The sequence below is a fragment of the Astatotilapia calliptera genome, chromosome 19, assembly GCF_900246225.1.
Source record: "Astatotilapia calliptera chromosome 19, fAstCal1.2, whole genome shotgun sequence".
Taxonomy (NCBI): Eukaryota; Metazoa; Chordata; class Actinopteri; order Cichliformes; family Cichlidae; genus Astatotilapia; species Astatotilapia calliptera.
This window is the reverse complement of record NC_039320.1, coordinates 15,684,997-15,710,981: the sequence shown is the minus strand read 5'-3', so window position 1 is coordinate 15,710,981 and position 25,985 is coordinate 15,684,997. Positions and strand designations below refer to the sequence as shown.

The 25,985-nt window shown below is 38.8% G+C and overlaps 1 protein-coding gene across 3 annotated transcripts; it reads left to right on the top strand.

Moving 5' to 3' along the window:
- Positions 1-189: 189 nt before the first annotated feature.
- On the top strand, positions 190-25,661 carry vps39 (VPS39 subunit of HOPS complex). Of its 3 annotated transcripts, none has more exons than XM_026151261.1 (24): positions 190-771; positions 955-1,020; positions 1,142-1,206; positions 1,320-1,362; positions 1,900-1,994; positions 5,551-5,649; positions 5,758-5,850; positions 6,374-6,557; positions 8,883-9,003; positions 9,619-9,739; positions 9,999-10,125; positions 10,508-10,650; positions 10,783-10,923; positions 12,152-12,293; positions 13,680-13,766; positions 14,652-14,725; positions 14,804-15,020; positions 15,997-16,125; positions 16,240-16,342; positions 17,184-17,229; positions 17,727-17,876; positions 21,501-21,635; positions 23,159-23,250; positions 23,616-25,661. In XM_026151261.1, the coding sequence occupies exons 1-24, from the start codon at positions 699-701 to the stop codon at positions 23,695-23,697; spliced, it is 2,628 nt and encodes an 875-aa protein (XP_026007046.1). In that variant the 5' UTR covers positions 190-698; the 3' UTR covers positions 23,698-25,661. The 3 variants fall into 3 exon arrangements, with proteins under 3 accessions (XP_026007046.1, XP_026007045.1, XP_026007047.1); XM_026151260.1 differs by having other exon boundaries at positions 9,996-10,125; XM_026151262.1 differs by lacking the exons at positions 23,159-23,250; positions 23,616-25,661 and adding an exon at positions 20,951-20,999 and having other exon boundaries at positions 9,996-10,125; positions 21,501-21,538.
- Positions 25,662-25,985: the final 324 nt, after the last annotated feature.

Here is a 25,985-nt window from a genome sequence, read left to right as displayed (position 1 = left end):
TACAACGTGTTCTTTTCTAGAATATTTTATTAAAAAAAAAACAAGTAGGAGTGTCCTTTAAATCCTGGAAATCTAAATTTAAAAAATATATAATATTTAAGTATTTGTGTCATAAATACTGGTTTTTCTTTTCGTACGAAACCTCGCGAGAGTGCAAAATAACCGTTCAACTTACCGTTTAATGCAAGCCACTGCGCCTTTAATGCGTTCCTCGTGAGCTCACATACTTCAGTCACGTGCCTGTCAAACCCCAGCAGCTCGCGCAGCCGTGTTCAAAACAACTAAGGAAGTAACAAGAAGCTACATGGCTAACGAAAACTAATTGCTGTGGTTTATATAGCGTTTGTGGTTAAACATTTTAGGTTAATTGCAGTTGCGCAGTTGTTAACTTACAGTCTTCGCTCAGATTTCAGTTGCAGTGAGAGGGAGCCGATAGTTGCTCACTTCTTAGCTAAAAGGCTAACGATCAGCTGTTGTTTTGGTCAGGGAGGAAGGTGGCTAACAAGCCAAACTGCATTGCATTACCTAATCAGTTCTCCGTATTGGCCATTCCAAGAAAAAGCAAAACTGAACTGTGTTAGTTTATGGCGACATGTAAAGCTGTACCCCCGGACAGATTTATCAGCGATTAGGCGTCCGCCCCGTGTGGGATTGATATATCAGAGGGGTGTGTGAGATTGAATTAGCGTCGCTTCAAGATGCACGACGCATATGAGTCTGTACCTATTCTGGAAAAGCTTCCTCTTCAGATTGACTGCCTTGCAGCCTGGGGTGAGTTGTTGATTTAATTTTGTGACACTGAAATAGTACCCCTGTTTATCGAACTGCAGTCTTGCAAGTTGTCAAGAAATCATGAGTTGTTTCACTACTGAACACAGGTAACATCTCAGACTTATGTGAAAACGTTATGTCTGAAATTAACTGACCGCATCTTTTGTACCGCCTTCCTTACAGAGGACTGGCTGCTTGTAGGAACAAAACCAGGCCATCTCCTTCTGTACCGAATAAAGAAGGATGCAGGTAAGGAGACCGAAGGGGATGTTATCCATTTGGAGGCCGGTTTACCTTTCTGTTGCACACTTCAAATACCAATTTAAGTAATTCTGATGAACACGTTTCTTTCTTTTTTTTTTTATCTTAGGAGGCAACCGGTTTGAGGTCACACTGGAAAAATCCAACAAGAACTTCTCAAAGAAGATTCAGCAGGTATCTGACTTTTTAAGTCGCTTAACCGCAAATTTAGAATTTAAAATTGTTCACCTCTGTTTGTTGACCAGCTTATGTGTGTTTATCTCTTTAACTATGTTTTTTTTCTCCAGCTTTATGTTGTCTCACAGTACAAAATTCTTGTCAGTCTCCTGGGTAAGTTTTTCTCAGCAATACATTTTTACAGAGTTAAAATGTCATGTAAAGTAAAAATTGGGGGAACCTTGGGCTTGTAAAGGCTTCAAACTAATATCAGTTCTTCATTAACGTGACAACTAGATTTCGCAGGTCTTTCCTCCCCACTGCTGTCAGACTCCACAACAAAGACTTTAACTGAACAAACACACATCCACACGTGCAATAACACTAAGTGCAATAATCTTTTCTGGCATCGTTGTATTTTTACTCAGTTGTATATAGCATTCGTATTCTATTTTTATCTTATTGTATATTTTTATTCTATTTTATTCTACTGTATATAGTATATTATTTTATTCTATTCTGTACAGCTGTGTACTGTATTTATTCTTATTGTATTCTAATTTTTGCGTCATAACTTTTGCACTGTCCACTTCCTGCTGTGACAAAACAAATTTCCCACGTGTGGGACTAATAAAGGTTATCTTATCTTATCTTATCTTATCTTATCTTATCTTATCTTAACTAAACAAACTGATTTAAACATCCCCACAGAGAACAACATCCATGTCCATGACCTCCTGACCTTCCAGCAGATCACTGTGGTGTCCAAAGCCAAAGGAGCCACACTCTTTGCATGTGATTTGCAGGTCAGTAATAGACCCCTGTTTTGTGTAACTTAGCATGTGGTAAGAGAGGATAGATAAGACCTATCAGCTGTCAATTATCTCCCAGTGGTGACTTGTGGTATTGCAATAAAAAAAAAAGTATTTTCCCTCACAGACTATAATTCTATAACAGAGGTAGACAGGGCTTCCAGCTTCAAACAGGATTAAGTTCTTCTCTTTTTATTATATTTTATAAGTTCTTTTTGTGTGTGATTTCTTAACTATGTGTACAATAGAGCAGCAGTCTCCTAGGGAAATGTAGGGGGCTAAAGCAGGATAAAGACTTAAAGCTAGTCTTGAACTTTTTTTTTGGTCTTGCAGTCAAACAAGTTTCTGTTGATGTGAGCTGGTGGTTTCTTTTAGTCGGGTATCCAGTTCTCCTTCTAGTAGTGGTATTGTTTCTGCAGTCATATTCTTGCACACATTGCTTCCCATTACAAATGAAAGCAAAACCAGTTTTCACCTGAACAGTTGTGTACACTGCGAGACATACAGCTGCATGTTTGTGAACCATTTAAGACAAAAGTGAACTAAATTCTAAGTTTGGAGTTATTTGTGGCCGTGGAAATTTGAGTATAATGGCTTACAAGCAAAACCAAATCAAACTGAGCATGCCTAGACCATTCGTCTTACTTCTGACTGTTTTTAGTAGCCTTTCGAATGTGTTTTCACACATCTCACAAACTTTACAGAAGCAAATCGAGGACCTAGGTAATTATAATCCTCTGGATTTCATTGTCCTTCAACAGATGGCATCAATACAGGAAGTAAATCTGAGGTTTACCATGGTGCTGCTTACTAACATGACATTTTCAATTTCTCTTTCAACACTTAACAATAGAAATAAAAAGCAATGTGATTGCTTAGTTCAACTCTGCCTTTGTCATCTGATTTAAGACAACAGTGGGTGTCTTGAAAACAGTAAAGTAACATACATATGGAGGAGTGACATAGGCTACGTTCACACTGCAGGAGAAAGCGCATCAAATCTGACTTTTTTGACCCTATGCGACCCATATCCGATCATGGTATGACAGTGTGAACGGCACAAATCCGATATTTTCAAATTCGATCTGGATCACTTTCGCATGTGGTCCTGAATCCGATACATATCTGATGTTTTAGAAAGCGACTGCTGCTTGAACGGTCATGTCGCATTAAATCCGTCTTTTACGTCACTGACACACGACAGACGCCAATCATCAGCGCCCGAGAAGACAACGTGAACGCTTCCTGGCCATCCAGTGTAGATGTCAGTGAAACTGTTGGGAAGACAACGTTGGAGAAACGAGAACATTTTATTTGTACTGTATAAACTGCAGATTCTGACAGAAATCTGCAACTATCCTTTGAAGCACCGCTCCTCTCTTAAACAGCAATAAGGATAATTATTAGGCCATATGTAAATAATAAAATAACTTTATAACTTAAAGCAAAACTGGGAAATGTAAATTCAGAAACAAGTCTTTATATTAAGGTCCATCAGTCAAACAATACTGTTCGGTCTGGGTCTAAACAGAGAGCGTTGTGTGTGACGTCTTCTTTTGCGCATGCAGGCCGCTTTGAGGGTTCACACCAGAGGTGGGACCAAGTCATTGTTTTGCAAGTCTCAAGTAAGTCTCAAGTCTTTATCCTCAAGTCTCAAGTCAAGTCTCAAGTAATGTCAGGCAAGTCAGAGTCGAGTCTCAAGTCACTGGTGTAAAAGTCCGAGTCAAGTCACAAGTCTGAAACTTTGAATTTCAAGTCCTTTCGAGTCATTCAAAAAAACGAAAAAATAATGTTGCAGTTATATGCTAAATGTAAATATTAGACCATGTAATTTTTAAATCTGTGTTTTTCTCAACACATGACAAAATAGTGAACTTAGAAAATATACACAAATTGTGAAATTGCACCTCTTTAAAATGCAGCTCAATTAAACCTAGCTCCAAGAATAATTTTCACCGACAGTTCTGAGATAAGCTGCATGTTATTCTTGGATGCGCTTGTAGGACCGGCTTTAAAATCGCATGACAAAAATATCATACACATTAAAAAAACTGCATCACCAACGTAGCCTGGACAACATTTGCTAGTTAGATGAAGTCAGCTATCTCATCTTAGCATATTTATATGCATATTTATAATCATACGGTTCTTGGAGTGAGTGCATACACTCATGAAGTTTAGTAACTTCAGGTCACTGCAACAAGCCCAGGTACAGTTTACCGACGGATGGGTGCAGGACCAAGAAACGCACCGTGTAGAACGAAAGACCATCGTACGTATCATAAGTTTACCAGTCTCACAAACTGTCGTCATAAATACACATTCGTTAACCGTTTATTAATAGGACCTTTGAGCTCAACGGTAATTAATTAGTAGTGGAAATAATTTCTGGTAGCATCACAGAAATGTAGCAGTGACAATAATATTGTATGCTGTAATCATACTGGGCAATTAGTGATACAAAAAACCTGTTTTATCCTGTGAATAAAAGTATGTTTTTGTCAATGTACCATAATAACAGAAGCGAAACGCAATATTGTGTCAGGACAATTCACTATTTATGCACAATAAATAAAGGAGCATAGCGCGACAATTTCTGTTCAGTGCCAGACTTGCTTGTAACCTATATCACCAATTATGTTATGAAAATGACGTATTAACTACTAAAAAACACTGACCTTCGTGTAAATGCTTGGAGCATTAACCTGTGAGCTGGAGTGTTCTGGGACGTTATATTTGGTCTTTGAATGGCTGCAATCCAGGCCATCCGTCGCCTCTTTGTTACTTCGGAAACATGGCTCGAACAATTTCTCTTCAACGACGTAATCCGATAACAACCGATCTCTTTACCCGTCGGCTTCCCGTGGCTGTCATGCGACCGGCTATTGCAGTTAATAATACAACAGCTTCTTGACATTTTTGTGTTTCTTTTTATCGCTGTATAACTGATTTCAATTGAAAGTCTGTGTGCGCTAGTACCGCTTGCCACGAGTTCCCAGAATCCTTTGCGGTTCTACCCGTGAATGACGTCACATTTTCAATCTCTATATAATATGCATGTTAAATTTTATATTTGGGGTAAAATATCAAGTCTTTTCAAGTAAACAGGTTCAAGTCCAATTCAAGTCCCAAGTCATTGGTGTAAAAGTCCAAGTCAAGTCACAAGTCTTAGAACATTTTTTCAAGTCAAGTCTAAAGTCATAAAATTAATGACTCGAGTCTGACTCGAGTCCAAGTCATGTGACTCGAGTCCACACCTCTGGTTCACACTAGTTTGCTGTCACATTTTATTTGTAGTGTGAACAAGCAGACAAAAAAAATCGGATTTGATCAAAAAATCGGAATTGAGAATCAAGACCTACAGTGTGAACGTAGCCAAAAACACAATTTGTATTTAATTGTGCTAAATATGTAAAAACCCTGAACATTTTCTTAGTTTTTTTATACAGTAGCTGCAATATTTTGTCTTGTTTGTTCATCTGTGCTGGACATATATTTTGCCTCACATGTCCTCTCACGAATTGTATATTTCGTCTCCTTTTGTTCTCAGCAAACCAGCTCAGGGGAGGAACAGCTGAGAATGTGTGTTGCAGTGAAAAAGAAACTTCAGCTGTATTACTGGAAGGACAGAGAGTTTCATGAGCTGCAGGTAATTTATACTGGACATGTGACTCATTATAGTGTGATTCAAGTTTAACAGAATTTTCCAGCGCTTTGACACATTTAGCCATTTTAATGTTTTCCTTTCGTCTGTCAGGGGGACTTTGCTGCACCAGATATTCCAAAGTCAATGGCTTGGTGTGAAAACTCCATATGTGTTGGTTTCAAGAGAGACTATTACCTCATTCGGGTATGTGTTACAGAAAAGGGGTACAAGCAGCTTCTTTACTTTTTAACTTACTTGTATGTGCTTATAACTTAAAATGATTCTTCCAGCCATAATGGGTCTTTTTAAGTGTGGAAAAACTCCTTGTCAAAAGAAAAGAAATATCCACAGAAACCTTTCTCATATTTCACATCTTCCCTTTTCATCTCTATGCCCGGTTTGCTGAGTAGAAGTTAAATTAATACCTGAAGGTGATGTTTTTACGCCACTTTCTAGAAGCAGACAGTTATATAATGAGTTCCTGTCTTCTTTTTAATTTCTTGACTTTGTTTATTTTAAGACTTTTTCCTTCATGCTTCTCTCTTTTTGTTTTATCAGCTACATCCAGAAAGTCTGTTAATAATATAGATGTATCTCCCTAATAGTGTTTTATTGTCTTTGTAAAGCACTTTATAACAGTCTCACAGATCATTTTAACACTGCTAGGATATTATTACTTTATTCTGAATCTCACGGACTCATTCAAACTGCATTTGCTGTCAACTAGATGGATGGCCGTGGCTCCATAAAAGAGCTCTTCCCCACTGGGAAACAATTAGAACCTCTGGTTGCTCCACTGGCAGATGGGAAGGTGGCTGTTGGGCAGGATGACCTAACTGTGGTGCTTAATGAAGAGGGAGTGTGCACCCAGAAGTGTGCCCTGAACTGGACAGATATCCCTATAGCAATGGGTAAGAAAAAGACACAACAGCTGATACGCTGTCATTGTATTTTAAGCTTTATGTCTATTGTAATCAATCAGCTTGTGAAAAGAAAAAATATTAAAAAATTGCTGTCATGTATCCAAGCATGTTAAAAGGGAAAGAAGGAGAGGAAAACCCACACACCACCTCAAGCCCAATCCAAGTCTTTATTTATGTATTTCTGACTCATAATGTCTTTGTTAGAGTGTATTTGTTCTTGATATCAATACAAACTGACAGGAAAGTTAAAAGGGCACAAAGCTATCTGCAAACAAGAGCCAAAAATCCTCCCTCAATTCTCTGTGTGGGTTCATCTTTTAGATATTATACAAAGGTGTTTTGCCAAAATGTGTAACCCTGGCAGTTGTTTTACCCAAGTGAAAAACAACTGTGTTCACCTTTTGTTTTTGTTTTTTCCTCTTGGGCACTTTCATTTCACAGATTATATACAATAAAACCTCAGAAAAATCCAGCGATTCACAGAAACTAAACTCATGCATTTCAATAACTGTTGTTTCCTTAAGTTTATGAATTCCTGAGGGAGAGCATCGATTGTTTTCTTCGTGGACATTGTTAATGTTAGCAATCAAATTTATAGAAAACAAACTCTCCGTCCAAAATCCCAGAGCTTCACAGGCAAGAAAGGAAAACCTCAGCAGACCAAATAAAGAAACCACAGCACTAAACAGTTTATTTTCTCGAGGTGACATTTAGCTTTTTTGTTTTGCTCATAAATTCTACAAAACAGTTGCCTTTAAAAATATATATGGAATGAAAGATTATAGTTGGCGCTGGATCAGTTGACCCTGAAGCATCCATTAGTAATGCTGCTCTACACTGAGGCTTGTTCTCTCTCTCCTCTTTTCACTCCCCAGGTGTTTATATACCACTGCTGCACGTCATTAGATTTTTGTCTTCCCGCTCCTACAGTCTGTGTTTTTTGTCTTGTCCCTATCCTTTTTCTTTTATCTTTCCCCCTCACCCAGCCAGTCCACTCCCTGAGGCTGGTACTGCTGGTAGGAGATTTCTTCCTGTTAAAGGGGAGTTTTTTCTTTCTGCTGTCACTGAGTCCCTGTAGGGTCTTTTTTCTACTTCTCTATGGTCTCTACTTAATGCTGTAAAGTGATTTCAGGTGACTATTGTTGTGATAGGTGCTATATAAATGCATTCTTGTAGAATTCTTTTAGCAAAAGTGTGACCATAATCTGAGAATACTCTTTCCTAGTTGTTACATTTTAGGTAAGTCTTTCAGTTCTTGTCTTAATAATGGAGAGCTTAATTAATGAACTCGGCAATGGCAGCATCTGTGTGAAGTTTTCAGAATGTCCATATATATTTTTTATATAAATGAGCCTGGTAAAGAAGTGTATGATAATAATAATAATAATAATAATGACAATGATGATAATAATGATGATGATGTAAATAGTAATAGTTTATTCTCTTGTTGCCACAGTGACTGGGCAGGTTTGTTCAGCAGTTTACAGATCAGTCAGACCTGTTGTCTAAACACTGCCATTGTTCTTATCCAGCTGCTGTCTGTCTGTCTTCTCTTGTCCCCATTCTTCCCTTCCTCCCTCGCTGTCTGAGCTGTGATGCTGTTTTCCACTTGTCAGAACACAAAACTCAGTCTTAGATCAGCTTTTTTTATCCTGTGACTAAGACACCGTAGGTCTGAGGAACTTTGTGACAGAAGAGATGCAGATAAGCTTGTGCATTGTTTTGAAGGGCCTTTTTTTTTCTGTGCTCACTGGCACGTGGAAAGAAACATTATGAAGGGGAAATGAAGCCTCCAAGCAGTGGTTTCATGCAGTTTGCAATTTCCTCATTTTGAATTAGTCATGATAGTGGCGTTGGCAAGCAGCAATAGAGGCTGAGGTATGGTCAGTTTAGAATATTTCTAACAGAGTGTCCTAACTGCTCAACCAGAAGAGGAGGCCTGGGCTTTTTGCTGTGAGTGTCTTTCATCCCATATCCAACCACAGGCTTGACTTGATTGCAGTCTGGTTAGATTCCTTCCTGTATAGCCCCGAGGACCAGAAATCTCATCACAAATGTGGCCCCCTGCTTTCAGTATAGATATATTATAGATCTTGTGTGAAGGTCTTTTCACCTTTTATCAGATATTCCCTCTATATGCCTTTAAACATCATGGTAGCTACTGCTTTCTTATTATGAGTTTACAGGTGTCGCCAGACACGATTTGGTCATACTACAAGCAAAATGCTATAAATAATGCTATCTTGCCAAAGATTGGTAACATTTTGGTTGATCTGAATATTTATTTATGTTTTTTTTTTTTAATGTTCCCAGAGCACCAGCCTCCCTACATCATAGCAGTTCTTCCTCGGTATGTGGAGATACGGACCTTTGAGCCAAGGCTGCTGGTGCAGAGCGTGGAGCTGCAGAGACCACGCTTCATCACCTCAGCAGGGTGAGGCAGGCTGACCTCTGAAGTTTACTTTTGCGTGGAAGTCTGATCATTTATATCACGATCTGTTGCATTGTCACACCTTGGATTTATGTTTTTTGCAGTGTAAAAATCTGGAGAATGGAGTGGAAACACTGAGTTGTATCTTTCCATGCAATCATACACTAGCTAATTGCTATGTTGTGTTTTAACCTTTCAAGTGTAGTGTCATCCACGCTTTTAAGCCTGACAGTTCTTCTATTATGATGTATTTTATTTGGGTATACTAAACAACAAAGTCAACAAAATGTTTCATTATAAGGCAAAAGATCTTCTTGTGAAGAGGCTCTTTCTGGAAACAGAAAATATTTACTGGTGCAGTATTGTGTAAAAGACTGCAGTGGTATTTGGGCACTTTTGGTAGGTTTGATCATGAATGCTTGCCTTTCCTGATGCTTTCACACTGGCTGCCTTGTATAACATCATTTAACTAACATCCTCGCTTTCATCGGTTCTCCTGGTTTCCATTTCCCATGATAATGATGCCGATAATGGTGGTCCATCCTTTGAAAGAAAAACACTTTTGCTTCAGGCTTTTGTCTCTAATCTTGTTTTCTCCTCTTATCTTATCTTTTACAGGCCAAATATCGTGTATGTTGCCAGCAACCACTTTGTGTGGCGCCTGGTGCCCGTGTCAATAGCCACTCAGATCCGGCAGCTTCTACAGGACAAACAGTTTGAGCTTGCTCTTCAGCTGGCGGTGAGCAGCAAAACCACTCACATTACTATTAAAGCCCATTATTACATTCCTGAGGATTCAATTTGTGCTTTAGCTCGAAGCATGGGACATTAAAATCACTTATCTTGATTAGGAGCAGCAAGCCGAAACAGTAAGAATGCTTTCAACTTTGGAGTTTATGGTTACCTTATTTAGCAATCTGGCTATCCAGAGACTTATCTGGGACTTTTTACTGTAGCGTGATGAATTCGTTGACTTTCTTTTTTTTTCCTGCCAGAAGATGAAGGATGACTCGGATGGTGATAAGAAGCAGCAGATACATCACATCCAGAATTTATATGCCTTCAATCTGTTTTGCCAGAAGAGATTTGATGACTCGATGCAGGTGTTTGCCAAACTCGGCACAGGTAGGACTTCTGCCAATCCGCAGGGACACCTTTCCTTTTGTTTTCTGACAAACAGCTCAGCAATATGCACCTATAGCTGAGACGTCTTGAAAATATTTTGTCCACTCGGATGAAGGCATCTGAATTTTCCCAGTATATTCTTTTTTGCTCCTGTTGCTTACTGTGCATATTGATGGAAGAATTTTATACACATGATCACTGCATGTTATTACTTCACTTGTGCCTGTATAAGAGTTTATTATCGTGTGATTCTTGCTCTAATGGGCTTTTAATTTCAGTTTTCAAAACATTGTGTTATAAACATATTACTCAAAATATAGTTTCCTTTAATCAATCTAGAAGAAGGTAAAAGTTTTAACTATTATCCTCCTTTGCTCGGCAGATCCCACACACGTGATTGGACTTTATCCAGACTTGCTCCCAGGTGATTACCGGAAACAACTGCACTACCCCAACCCTCTGCCTACTCTGTCTGGGGCAGAGCTGGAAAAGGCGCATCTCGCTCTTATTGATTACCTCACGCAGGTAGGTGTGTGTTTGTGTGTCAGAGAAAAGTGGAAAATTTCATAGAAGTTCGATAAGATTTTTGCTTTAAGGAGGTTTGGTCACTTTTTCTTTTAAGCAAACCCTGGTTTTTATTTTTTTCTGTCCTCAAAGAAACGGAGCCACCTTGTGAAACAGCTGAATGACTCTGACCCTTCTACGACGTCTCCTCTCATGGAGGGCACGCCTACCATCAAGAGCCGCAAAAAACTCCTGCAGATCATCGATACCACCTTGCTGAAATGTTACCTTCACGTAAGACATAATTAAGACTTTTAAGATAACCCTCTCGAGGAGTTTAGATTTCACATAAATTAAAGCCTGCGCACACAAAGCAGGGGACCCTGAGCCCTGACGCCTCAGACTGTAGTTTAAGTTTAAAGAACAGCTTGCTATTGTCAGCAAGCCTACTCCGAATGTTTATACTTTGCGATACAAGTTATATCAGCTCTGACAAACTTGGCAGCTTTCATCCATTTACAGTAAAAGGAAGTGATCTCAAAAGTAAAATTTGTAACTGGTTTAGTCAGATAAGCAGACAAAACTCTTCAACAAGTGACAGGTGTATCATCTTCTTTATTAAGATGTTTTAAAAATGTAAACGTGAATGAAATTAATCAACAATTTTCCAGACACTCACTTATGTTTCACCATATAAACAACAGCAAATAGACTATAAACATATGTTGTAAAGATGATGCATTAGACATGACCAGGGCTATGTAATGTCACAAAATGATGCAAACAAATACAGGCGTTCTTTCACAAGCACAATATAGCTGCACATCTGATGGAATACAACACAGGCAAAGCATAATAAAAAATAAAGTCCTCTATAAGAAATCACAAACATGCTTACAGTCCCAAAACTCATCATTGAATTCTTTTGAATATCAGCAACATAAAATACTCGGTGCTTTCCAGAAACTGACAAAGAATGATGGCTCTACTATGAATGACAATGACTGTGAGTGCATGTGATTCACTTTCTGTTTCTCACTTGTAGAAACTGGCAGCAACATTAGGCAACTTGATATGTAGCCATAGGGGTGTGTGTTAAACAGTTGATGGGGAGGTTTAAAGCAACTTAAGACAAACTGGATCACAGTTCAAAGCAGTGTTAGTTTGACTGTCATTGAGGCGTGACAGCAGCAGCACTGTGGGTCCGGTGTTGACTGAACGAAGTAGGTACCTGGGAAACCAAACAAAACTTTGAATTTATTATGCAAACTTAGTTTCAGTCCTCATCTATGGAGAAATGGTAACTTGTGTTGGAATGTGGGATAAGATGTATTTAAGCAAGTTTCTCTGCTTACTGCTTGGGCTTTGCATTAGCAGCTTAACTGTCTGAATTTGCCTTAAAGTCCTCTGCAGCTAGTTTAATATGAGTGCGTGTTTGGGATGCCGGGAATACGTGCCAGATTGCTTAAATAATAAATAGCAACAGAAACGGTGATCTGCTTTTTATCCTCACCTCATCCAGACAAACGTGGCCCTTGTGTCCCCCCTCCTTCGTCTGGAGAACAATCATTGCCACATCGAGGAGAGCGAGTATGTCCTGAAGAAGGCTCACAAGTACAGCGAGCTCATTATTCTCTATGAAAAGAAGGGCCTGCACCAGAAAGGTAATTGTCAAGACTTTTAAATCCTAAAATCTCATAAATTTTCCATGTTAGAGGGGTATTGTATTATTAGGGTACTTGTTTGTCATCTTCTTCTCATAATGATAAATGAGATTGCTGTATTCATTATTGATGTAAGGTAAAATATTTAAAACAGTCTTACAAACAGAATATAAAGCATGGATCCTTTCAAGTGTATTTGCAGGGAAAAGTTTCTTTGGAACTTGAATTCCATTTGATTAAGTGTGATTTAGATCGTAATAATTCAAGTGAAATGGATAAGATTTATACACCTTCAGCTGTGTTTGACTCCTCTGGAAAACTGGCAGGTATCACGCTGTTGGGTTCAAGTGAGAGTCAAGTCATTTCTCTCTCAAGCTTGTCGACTTGTTGGTTGACTTTCTCTTTTTAAAACTGGGAATAAGAGAGGATGGGTTTTGGGGTTTTTTTCCCCCCCTTATTTTGCATATTTTTATAATCAAGAAACAAAGCTTGAACAATGGCTTGTTGTACACCAAACCTTAACTGTTTGCCTTTAGCTGGTTGAAGTCCATCTTTGAGAGAATTCAAATTACTGTCAGTGTTTAATACATGCAAGTTAATTTTCTTTTTGTCTCTTTTGACATGATGCGTATGCACTTGTTTAAAATATAAGTGACACTGTGAAATATCTTTTGAATTGATGAGCTGCAGAGAACAGATATGTCAATCAGCTGAATAATGACTGCCATCACAGTTACAGTGATTTGTCAGTGTGGTTTATCTGTTGCAGACCTCAACTGAATGCATAATAATAAAATGCATTGAGACATCTGTTTCCAGCTTTGGATGTTGTATTTGGAGTTCGCTATATAAGTGGCAGCTCATTTGATCACAGATCTGCTCTGCTTTTGTCAGCGGTCTTGTCATTACCTCCCAAACACAAAAGCCGTTGTGAGCGTAACCATTTCAGTATGTTTAAGTTATAAGCTCGTAGATGTATTCTGGTGTGGTTGCACAGATTATCTCAGAGGAGGTTTCCTGCATGAGGTCGACTGGTCATCCTTGTGAATCAGAGCTGCCTTAACGCTCTTTGTTTCTGCTGGTACTCTGTGGCTGTTCTCGCAGAGAGCGCATCTGGTTTTAATTGGCCTGCTGCAGTTTGGGTGTGATGTCATGCTGCTCAAGTCTGCCTCTCTCTGCGTCTGCCAATTCAAACCAGCTGTTCCAAAACACAGATTAACACTTTGCATATGCCTCGACCAATTTCTGTTGGTGGAGGACTTATGTAATGCAGAGCAGAGCAGACCACATCTTGCTACTTTCACTCAGGCAGACGTCACTTTTGTTCTAGTTCCTCTGTTATTCACCTCTTGTTACTTTTTCTCAAGCCTGTTTACACTCTCGCAGCTCTGCAGGTGCTGCTCGACCAATCCACCAAGGCCAACTCTCCACTTAAGGGCCATGAGCGAACAGTGCAGTACCTCCAAAGATTGGGTAAGGATCAACAGCTGGCTCAAGCCTGTTAAATTTGTTGATGGGATTTTGGAAAATTCCCAGAGAAAACATTCATGTTGATTGATTATGGATGTTGGATATAACTGATCTGCAGTGATTTGCGTGTCTGAGATTAATTACATGGGAGCGTTTAAAAAAAATTCTATTTTTTCTTATTTCCTTTGTTTCGCTATGAAACTTTACATCTATATACCGTTTGCTTACTGGGTGGTCAACAGCTAAAATTGCTGTAGTACTTTTTGAATTCCTATGAGGTGAATAAGGTAATGACTAGAATGAGTCTTTATAATGAAATGATTAAAATTCTTTCAGTAGTCTGTGTTTCAACTGTGCTTTAAGAATTTCATTTGGCGTTTGATTGTGTTTTTGTTTATTGTAAATGTTATTTTAAACTCAACAACAACCCTCTGAAACTGTGGACTCTTCCAGCTTCACTGGGACAGTTTCATTTGCTTCAATTAGCTGTGTTTAATTATTGGCAATTTTTTTTTTTTAAAGTCCAAAACAGTTTTATTTAGTTATTATTATTATTATTAGTAGTAGTAGTAGTATTATTAGTATTATTATTATTATTAGTAGTAGTAGTAGTAGTATTATCATTAGTATTATTATTTTCCGTTTGCAACAAAATTCTAAATGCAGGACACAACAGTAAAACTCATTTGTTGTTTTGTGCAGTATTGAACTTGTTCAGTTGTATAAATGTATTCATGTTATTGCATTGGAGTCCAGTCAAACAATATGTTAATTTTCTTATAATTAATTATTCCCTGAGGTCGGAAATGTTTACAGGCTGATTAAAACCTAATGATTTGAGTTGTAAGTTAAGCCCACTTAGCCATCATAACACCTCTGTGCACACAGGAGCAGAGAATCTGGGTATAATCTTTGAGTTTTCTCCCTGGGTGCTGAAGACGTTTCCTGAAGATGGCCTGAAGGTAGGTACAACATTTACATCCATTGCCACGACTTCCTTTTTATTACCCAATGGAGTAAAAACCTGTCTTCCTGCTCAGATCTTTACAGAAGACCTGACAGAAGTGGAGTCGTTGCCTAGAGACAAGGTGCTGCAGTTTCTAAAGGATGGTTTTAAGGAGCTCGCCATCCCATATTTAGAGCACATCATTTACGTGTGGGAAGAGCAGGGTCCCGAGTTTCACAATGTGCTAATCCAGCTCTACCTGGGCAGGGTTCAAGTCCTCATGAAGGAGTACCTCAAGTTGCTGCCTAAAGGTATGAGCAAGAATAAACCTGAGTACACTGAGTGTCTGGGAATGAAAAAGTTTTACAGTTAGCCTTTTTTTCCCTGTTAGACTATGAAAATAAGTTACGTTGTTGGGCACATATCACATTGATAAATTATTAGTTAACATACACAATAACCTCCTTTAGCTGTAGAGAAAAGTGGAGGAGTGTAATTGTAGCATCAGCGTAGCAGGGTGATGGAGCTTTGAAGGCTTTCTAGCAAACCTGGCCTTTTTGAAGTTGAGTTTACTTTTAAAAGACTTTATTTTTTAATTGTATTTTAGAATTTTTATTTGATTTCATTACCGCACTGCATATGGATTCACTCTGGCTCTTCTTGCAGAGAGTATTCTCTCACCGCTGTTGCAAATAAAGTCTGTGTCAGAACTGATTATCAGGTCCATCCATCTCTTACTCTTGAAACACCTTTTAATGCACCTCCCAGCAGGAATGCTCGTTAATGTGCACTCTGTTTAAAAACAAGAACCAAACCCCCATAAAACTTAAAAACAGCTAATGAAATAAGAAAAACCCGATCCTTGGGCCAGCTATTGCTGCATTTCACGATAAACTGGAATGCAAGCACACGCAGCCCTCAATATTAAAGAGTTTCTCTAGGCTTATTGTGATCGTTGGGTACAAGGCTGGGAATATGTGTGGTTAAATATATTTTTACTTTGGGCATATGATAAATCATCTTGATATTTACCTTTTCTGAAATGTAATAATTAAGTTATTTATTTATTTATTTTATTAATATAGTTATAATTTGTCAAAGAACAGTAAGACAAACCCTCATATTACTACTTCTACATCACAAGTGATCTAAAAACCCCCAAAATGGCAAAAACCACTGTAGACAAATATGAAGAGCAACACCCATTCTTTAAAACGGAAATAGCTTTTTTCCACAGACTCACCCATTATCTGAACATCTCTGTAATAAAATGCTCTGTTATTGTAGATGCTTCAGCTGTTCCTGCAGGGAAAGAGAATGGTGAACTGGGAGAGTTCAGGAACAAGCTGTTGACTTTCCTGGATATTTCTACATGCTATGAACCTGCCAGACTCATCAGTGACTTCCCCTTTGATGGTAGGATGTTGCTTACACTGAGATGACAGGTTTTATCTACTGTTTGCTTGGGAAATACAAATAAAGACGTGAGTTGCCATGTCATGATCCTTGACTTTTGTTTCCATGTTGAAGGCTTGCTGGAGGAACGGGCTCTGCTTCTGGGTCGTATGGGTAAACATGAGCAAGCGCTCTTCATCTATGTACACATCTTGAAAGACACCCACATGGCTGAAGAGTGAGTATTCCTGCACAACTGAAAAGTAACACCAATCAACAGCTAATATGACTGATGTTAAACTGTCAAAGTATTTCCTGACTCAGTCACGAACTTGGGTCATTTCCTGAAGTCATATTTACATGCATTTTGGATTCCATAGTGTAATTCAGTTTTGTTTATATAATCTCAGCAATAGTCACTGTGAGGCACTTTGCATCACAAGGTAAAGACCCCACAATAAGACAGAGAAACCCCAATAATCAAATAACCCCCTGTGAGCAAGCACTTGGGGACAGTGGGAAGTAAAAACTCACTTTTAACAGGAAGAAACCTCTGGCAGAACCAGGTTCGGGAAGGGGCGGGCATCTGCCACCACAAAGAACAAAAGGGCATACTGTGGAAGAGTCAGATTATTAATAACTAATGATTACATGAAAAGTGGTGTCTAACCACATAGTGAGTGAAAAAGAAACCCTCACTGATCCAGCCCCAACTATATGCTTTATCATATAGTTGGGGCCCTGACTATGAGTAGTGGTTTGCATATTTGGCCCACCAAGTGAAGGGTTCTGGCCTGATCCCGAGAGGAGGCACAAAGCCCTTCGGGGTTGCATGAGAAAGGGCATTCGGTGTTTAAAAACTTGCCAAATCAAATATGCGCTGCTGCCTGAAGGGTGACGCCTTGTGAATAAGGGAGCAGCTGAAAGTAACTCTATATTTAACAGCATTTTCTGCAAGGCAGAGCCAGTGTAATTACCTGCAGTGCTGTGTTTGTCCAATCAGTCAACATCATAGCATTAAAATGAGCAATTTTATATCATCATGTATTTGCTAATGTTTTTCTGTGTGCTCTTTGCAGATACTGTCACGGACATTACAACAGTTCAGTGGAAGGAAATAAAGATGTAAGTAGTTTTTAGTGTAATTCTAGGTTGTTGGGGGGTTTTTTTTGGGGGGGGGGTTACCTCTTTTGAGTTTGTGTCCTCCTGGAATTTATTAAAGTTTATTTTTTTATGACCACATTTTTCAGTTTGTATGCTTTGCTGCCTTCTGATAAGCACATTTGTGTTCACAGAACATGCTATACAACTATAATGAATTATTTATGCTACAAGGAGCATTGCCAGCTTTACAAAAAAAAATGTTAAAAATTTTCTTCCTCACTTAACTAGAAATGACAGCTGACATGACAGCATGTTGTTGGCCTGTTTGTCTGCCTGTCCTGTTCTCTTGAATGCCTCTTTAAATTTATGTATGTTTGGCAGAAATGTTCACTTGGACTCGAGGATGAGGTGCCTTAAGCGTTAGTAGTCAAACCTCATGAGACAGGTTTTTGGCCATAACTTAAGGTGCTAGTTTGTCAATTAAGCACATTAATAACAGCTGTATTTCTGCTCTGTAGGTTTATCTTTCTCTGCTGCGAATGTACCTGTCACCTCCTGACGTCCACTGCCTGGGGCCAATTAAGATGGAGCTATCTGAGCCTCAGGCCAACCTCCAGGCAGCCCTGCAGGTCCTGGAGCTGCACCACAGCAAGCTCAACACCACCAAGGTACACAGTGATTGCATCAGCAGGGTATTTCTCACCAGAGTGACTCACTGCTGCCTAGTCTCTGGTAGCGATTCTGTTATTTCTTTGTATAGTATGGAATGTTTAACAGCATCAAGTCAGATCAGGCTCTGTTAGTGTCTAGTGAGGCCAGTTAGAGTATACTGACGGTAATTGACTTTGAATTTTATGAGTCCCCTGACATAAAATAACTCCACTTTGCATAAACCCTCAAACATCTCACTCAATCAATTAAAGTATTTTCTAACTCAATCCAGGACAGAGTCGGCCTGTTTAGACTGGATTAAAATTAGGTTAAAAAAAACAGCTTTAACAGTGACACGCACTCAGTGACTTACACAAAATTAATAATCTGACATTTATAAAAAAAAGAAAGAAAGCAGCCACTGAACAGAATGCAGATTCTTTAAAGATTTAGTTTGTTTATAGCACAAAATGAAAGCCGCTCGCACTGCTGGGGGTAATCGAGCTGCTGTCTTTTGACAGAAGGATTCAGCAAAGCAGAAAAACATGTCCAACAGAGTGCTGGTCTCCCCTGAGAGGCATCTGTGGTGAAGTTTCTAAAACTTACTTTGTGTAACTTGTTAAAAGACCTGCACCCAAAACCAAAATAGCAAGAAGTTAATTAAATAAAAGATGTTACACTGAAAAGTGGCTCGTAACCCATTTTGCTTGTCAAAATATCATTTCACAATCCCCCACTCACTCCCTCCAAATGCTGTGAAGAAAATATCTCTTGAAGACTACTTTATAAAGTCGTTTTTAACACCGCCGTAGTCGCCGTGTCAACTGATTTGGTTCATAAACTCTCATCCAGCCAAATTTTCATTGGTTTGACTGTTGATGGTGTAGAAGAGTGCTACATCAATAGCTGTATTCTTGAGTTAATCTGTTTTTTTTTGTTTTTTGTTTTTTGTTTTTTGGCCAGAGGGGGGAAAAAGATTACCTGTTAAAGTTTCCACACCTTTAAATTCACCCACCATAATTGATTATGTCAAATTGGGTGACACAGTTAAGGTCATTATTGTTAAAAATAAAACTAAGGGTAATTTAGGTTTAGGTAACTGAAATGAAGGCATTAGAACATCAAAAATGTAAACTGAATACTAAAAACTTAACAAAAAAAATAAATATATAGAGGGGATATCTTCACTTAGTCTTTGTCACCCTGGTCTAATCTTAATTCTGAAGACATATAAGCTGGTGTGGGTAATGTATTCATCTTACATGTGAAAGATCCTTTTTTTCAGTCCTAGGAGACACTAATCCAGCATCGGGGGTTCACAAGCTAGTGTACTCATAGTTCCAGTTCCAAGCCTAGATAAATGCATCAGAAAGGGCATGAAGTGTAAAATCTGTGTCAAGTCAAACATGGATCCATCCGCTGTGGTGAGCGCCCATGGGAAATAAAGGAGCAGCCGAGAGTACCTACTTTGTGTTGCAATACCTTTCATAAAACCTCTCAAATCTTGCCAAAAAATATCTTACATCACTATGAAGATGATACTATAGATATTTGAGTTGCGGTTCTTCTCATAGGGGTAATCGTAGGGGTAGAACATACTTCCAAAGATTTTATGCTGGATACCCTTGAGCATCCGTGCAACCTTTTCTGTTTAACCAGACCTACAAGTGCACTGACTTGTGACTGCCCATGCCTGGGTTACTGGTAAGCTCTATTATAGTTATTTCTGCTGTGAATAGCAATTTTTTTTTTTTTTTTTTTAAAGATTTGTACTTTATTAAGACTAATAGTGGTTTGATATGACTTCAGTCAAACCATTTTTTTTTTTGACTGCAGCTCTAGTTTTTGTTTTTTCTGAACAATCCAGCTAACAGTTACACAAAAAACTCTTAATGTCTTAGCATTAAGGAGAGGAGGCGTGGCTTTTCAGAGACCTCTTTGTCTCTGTTAAAGTTTAAACACATAAATCAAGAATGTTTGTCTGTTCTGGGTTATGTTCTTGTTGTAAAATGCGCTCCAACAGCCTCTGTTCTGTCTGTGACTTAATGAACATGTGACTCTTTGAGAAAGGCACTGCTGATTTCAGATCACAGATATGTTAAATTATCAGACCAGAGCTCTTCATCCCATCTTTCTGTGCTGCACACCCTCATCGGCTTTACTGGCACCCTGCTTTCATTTCCCATGGATCTGCCTTGCCGTGACAAGATGACAGAAAACTTTATGCAAAACATCTGATGTGTGGGGGGGGGTTTGTTTTTGTTTTTTCTGTTTGTTTTTTTAATGGAACTTTTTCATTTCTTCACTCGCATGCTTGCTATTTAAAATAGGTTTCATTGTGCTCCAACAAAATGAAAATGAACAGTTTTAGTGAATAAGAAATCAGCAAGATAAGTCTACTCAATGAATGAATGGTTCTATAGATACGGCCTTGGCGATGTGGCTCTTCCAGGAAATATTAACGGTGGCACGAAGCATGCAGTTTTGGTTTTGATCCAATTTCTTGCTCAGCAGTTTTTTTCAAGGGCAACTGTAGAGACTCACTGAGCAGGATCACATCAACACACGACTTAAACACTTTAAGTCTGGCTAACCTTTACTCAGAGCCTTCCACATCTTGGCAAGATGCTCCCGCATTTGATGGTAGATCTGTCCTTGGTGAGTAGAATAAAGCAGTCAGCCGGTGCATTGATATTAGTTTGAGATTTCAAGATGGACACTGGTTCCCTGGGCAGCACTTTTGACTTCATGTAGGAAATCATGTGTATCTTCAATCTTGGCTTCAGGAAAGCAGATGTCAATTGCAAAATTGAGGTCCAGAAGAATCACAGCCAGTTTCTAGGAGCTTGGTCTTCCCCCTCAGTGAGACATCAGTGCAGTTGACCACCTTACGATGCACAAGGCAGAAAGATCTATAGAAACACTTTAAACACAAAAAATGTAAGTGCTAGTAGCATCATTGAAGGGTAATTGATTAGCGTAAAGACTTTTAAAATGTGCATATTATTTAAGGTTATTGCACAGTCTGTTATTGCACGTCTCTGTTTAATAAAAAAATACAGTTTAATCTAAATCCAGCTCTGTTTTTCAGAAGAAAATGCTCGCTCTGTGCTCTATGGCAGCTGTTTGGGTTTAACGAGGTAATTTGTACTAATTTTATTACATTATATGAAGCAGGAGGACAGAAAAAAAACTAGAGCTTGATTGTGTTTAGTTTTTCTAAACGGTCACGTAAAAGCACGCAGGAGATGTAATTTAGTTGTTGTGAAGGAGGGTAAGATGCAGTTAGAAGTTTGGAGGATATCATGTAACACAAAGTGGGACAGCAAATTAGTTTTTCCCAGACAAGTGATTTGATTTGCCGTTATGACTTTGAAATGATGAACAAGTATGTAATAAAAAGTCTAATGGATTTGAAAATGACAATTACACGTCACTATCATTGCTGCTTTTGAAAGTTGTTGCCCCACAACATGAAAATTACCAGCACTGCTGTTTATAAAAAAATATACTTTTAAAGTCTGTGTTTGCCATTTAGTAATCCACAGAGGTCCCTTATGCCTTTGAAACCTTTTTAAATAGCAAGGTGTGGTCAGTAGTGTTTACCAAGCTGGTGTTTTGTTTTTCTTTTCTTTACTCAGGCCATCAATTTGCTCCCAGCAAACACTCAGATCCGTGAGATCCGGGTTTTCCTGGAGAGCGTCCTGGAGGAGAAGGCTCGGATGAAGCGCTGCAACCAGGTGCTGAAAAGTCTGCTGCAAGCCGAATTCCTGAGGGTGAGTCCTGGAGAGCGGGTTCACATAATGACTTCTGAATTTTAATGCTTGATATATGCTAGCAAGGAATTTAGGCCTCTGCCCTCTTCCTTAAAAGATTTTTTACTTTAGGCTGACATCTGAAAAAGAGTCCAGACATGTTCAACAACGCCTGAGCGAAGCAGAGGTGTGCATGTCTGAGAGTTTTTCGGTCCTCATGTTGAAGGATAGACAGCTGATGTTTTAGAGGGGTACAGTTTCACTTGGGAGAAAATATTTTAAATATGAAATTTATTAGCGCTGTTAGGAGAAACATATGTTTGTTTTCCTTCAATGGCTTATTAAGAATTATTAAGAAATAAAGAAGTTACCGGTACACCACCAGGCCAGTGACACAAACAGGAATGTTCAGTGAGCTTACTTCACCTGAAATGAAGTAGCCACTGCTCAGAGGAAGCCCCCCCTTCTACCCCCACTAAAACTGAAAGTTAATATTTTGACCTGGTACAGTGCTCCTGCATGCCCCATCTTTAATTAGATTGTTTTCCTACTTTTTTTGTTCCCAGATCTCTCAGAATATTTAGAAATTAGTTAAAGAATTTTTTAAATAAATTGTAATATCAATAACACGGTGGGCAGTCAAAGTTTGCAACAGTTAATGGCTAAAAAGGACATTTTTCTAACTTCTCAAATGTGTTTTCCAGTTTGATTTTCAACAGTAGTTTTGCTTGATTAGCAGACCCAAACAGCTTGTTTCCACATTAAACTTAACAAATTAATTTAAAACCATATCTGTGCGCTTTCTCTCAGTGGCAGGGCAGATGGTCGCATTAGCAGTGAAACAATGCCTGCTACAAAAGATGAGCTTAAAGGGTCACAGCTGAGATCAGTTTGCAAGCTAATTAGCTTCACATTAAACAGCTTGCACACATATGTCCAGATGTCAATTTGATGCCCTTAAATGCTGGCCTGGTTCAACCGTTCAATATTGCTGTAGTAATGGAAACTGTGGGCAGTGAGTGCAAATGCAATGCAACATATTTGTTTACTTTTCCTAATGTGTATATTTCTTTAAGACATTTTTGTCTCTTTGCGATACAAAAAAGTACTAGGATGATTGCGTGAGTAATTAAACTGAGATCTCAAATGAACAGCATAAATCGGTGCTACATATATATTTTTTAATATTTACATTTCATATGCTCATCTGTCATCTCCAGAGCTATTTGAGAATTAATCATGAGGTCCACATCTGACGGGTTGAGCTGAAGTGGTCTCCAATCCAGAGTGTTAAATAAACAGGAGCTGTAGAGACACTGGCAGAAATCGACACTTCAAATCATGTCCACAATTTGATTTCTTGTGCGTTTTTTCTTCAAAGCAGGAGAGTCCACACTCCTCCATCCGTCACGCTATATATTTGTGCTGAATGGTGAAATGGTAGACGACAGAGTGTTCGAGATGGAGGTTTTGTACCTTTATAATCGAGTGACTGTGCTGGAGAAAGACGATTTAATGTCCGTGTTCCTGTCATTTGATTTCAGGTGCAAGAGGAGCGGATTTTCCACCAGCAGGTTAAATGCGTTATTACAGAAGAGAAGATCTGCAGAGTCTGCAAGAAGAAAATAGGAAATAGGTAGGACTGTCCTGTTCAGATTTAGCATGCTGTTGTTTTATATTTACTTGGTTTTCAAATTTTATCTTTATTTCATTGATTTTGGGTTTTCTTCTCCATTCTTTTGCTGAAAATTTGAGTATATGACAAATATTTGAATCTTAAAACTGAAAAGTGGGATGATTTGTTTGCTCTATAGACACATTAACTCTCACTAATGTGGGGTTATGCACGTTTATTAATTTAGTTGTATTTTCTTATGAGACAAGCTGCTGTTAATACCACATACACATAGTTTACTCCTTCAGCTTTCATTTAATGCTTGTTTATGTGCTTGTAACAATCAGTAGGAAAGCGTTCACACATCTGTTTATTTTCTCTTTCAGTGCATTTGCCAGGTATCCCAATGGCGTGGTGGTGCATTACTTCTGCTGCAAAGACCGCAACATTTGCCCCGCTGAACAGTAACATCTCCACAGTAGAAATAATAAATTGCCCTCCTTTCTTCGACTCCTTGGACATCTGTGAACTAGAAATACACGTGGTAGTTGGAAGCGCTTAGAATGGGACGCTTTTGTCCAAAGCACGTCAGAGGATTTTGCTTGCAGATTCTTTTTAACCTGAGTTGACCTCCCGTTGTCATGCTAAAACCACAGAGCAGGACGGGAGCCGAAGTCGACTTTCTCTCTCTGTGCATGAAGTAGCAGTAGGAATGCCCAGGGTCGTTCAACAGGCGGGGAGAGAGAGGGAGTGAGGTAGACGTTGACATTTGAAAAGCATGTGTCGCTGTAACGCTAGAAGGGATTCACGGCTCTACGGTACACATTCCCTCTGAGGAAAACGGACACTATTGACAACTGTAACAACAGACGTTGTGCATGCACTCACCAGGAGATGATTACAAGCCTGGTTTACACAGTCTCCCTTCCCTCCTGTTGCACTGCATCGGCCTCAAACACTGCTTCATATGCCATATAGACTCTGCAGGAGTACTGGTGAATGCCTTCTGCGACTCTGAAGATTGTCTCTCATGACTTGTCATTGCAAGTGATGGTACTTACTAAAACAGCTTTACTGCACATTTGTGGTTTTTGTGTTTTATTTAATCATTTGTTGCAGCTAACATATTTTCCTCGTTTGTTTTTTACAGTTTAAATATTATCGCTCTAAATTCACTCTCCACTGTTTTAATGTCTCGTTTGTCGTTGTTGTCTTCTTTGTCGTGGAATAATTATTTTTTTTATTTAAACTTTGCAATGCTTGAGGAGCACTCGCTCGGTTTCTCCCCTGGTTTGCTTCACCTATGAGCCACCGCATTGAAGCCACCTGCCTTATACGGTCTAGGCCTCCCTCGTGCCGCTGTGACCCATCAGGGCGTGATTGCAGTGCGTCCTGTGGGTTACAGGGCGCAGCCCCCATGGATCTTCCTGCTCAATCTGACTTGGATCTTTGGGAATTTGGGAACTAGGTCTATGCCATGTGCTTTTCCAAAGTTGTTTTTTTTCCTGAAGAGGGAAACTGTTTCTGTCAGGGTGTGCCGTTGCCATGGAAGATGGTCAATAACATGTGATGTGTAGCTTTGATGTTGTGGTTTATTTAGTTGGTTCAGTGACATAAATGTCTCTCCAACTATGTTAATAATAATTTTTTTCTAAAGAAACTTTACAAAACAGTGTTTGTTTGGGTTTTTTTTCCTTTGTCATACATGAAATGTAATATATTTGGGTTTATTAAAGGCTTTCTTTGCTGCTTTGAAGACTAATGGAATAACTGATGTAAATATTATTGATTTATGCCCTTTGCTGTGACCATGAGTCTCAGCTTAGCCACTGTAACTTTTTCTTTTACGTATAAGGCTGTTGCCTGGTTTGCTCTGAGACAGATTAAAAGTGTTGTAACCTTGTCCTGTTTGTTCATGTTAACTCGGATCTTTGCTTTTTCATTGCAATAGTATGTTCAAATGACAAATTACTGTTCACCTGGGAGATATTTAACGAAAGCAATGCTCCCCCAGGTTATTATGAATAAAGTTAAAGCAATGAATGTATGTTTTGTTTTGGGATTATTTTTTTTGATTTTTTTTTTCTTGGTCAGTGTTGTCAGTGACACTGTTGTTTGGGTATCTGGATGACTGGAAGAAAATAGATCTTTCTTGTAATTTGTAGCATTTTCTACATCCCTTCCTTGAAATATCTCCTCTTCTTCTGCTTTTAGAGGTTTGCACACATTCTCTGCTAAGACTGTTTCACATTTTTGTTTTTTAAGTATTGTTTTGTGGAAATTATTGTTACCACTGAGTGTATACTGTATAAAGACTAAGAGGGTAGATGACATATTTCTCATTGAGTTATTTGTTTCTGAAGAGCAACCCAGCAGGTCGGTGCAGTCTCTCTGTTTGGCTATAATCGGTAATAAACATGCATTTCCACTCATGTTTGTGCCTGTGTGACAGCAACGCTCAACACCTACACTGCACATATTCATTATGCAGGTGATGAATCTTTTTAGTGCTTGGATTTAGTAGGAAGCCAAAACAGTATTGTCACTGTGGAAAATGTCATCAGACTCTTAAGTATAAATTATGTGTAGATGTGTGGGCTACAGCTACCGATAACTTACCAGCAAAAATGGGTTTATGATTGAATTTTTTTACTTTTTATGTTCAACATCTACATTTTTACTCTGCATATTCAGAATTCTTGTGGCTAACACCACTGCTGAATAAATTGATTTGCCAGGCAGATTATTAGCTACAG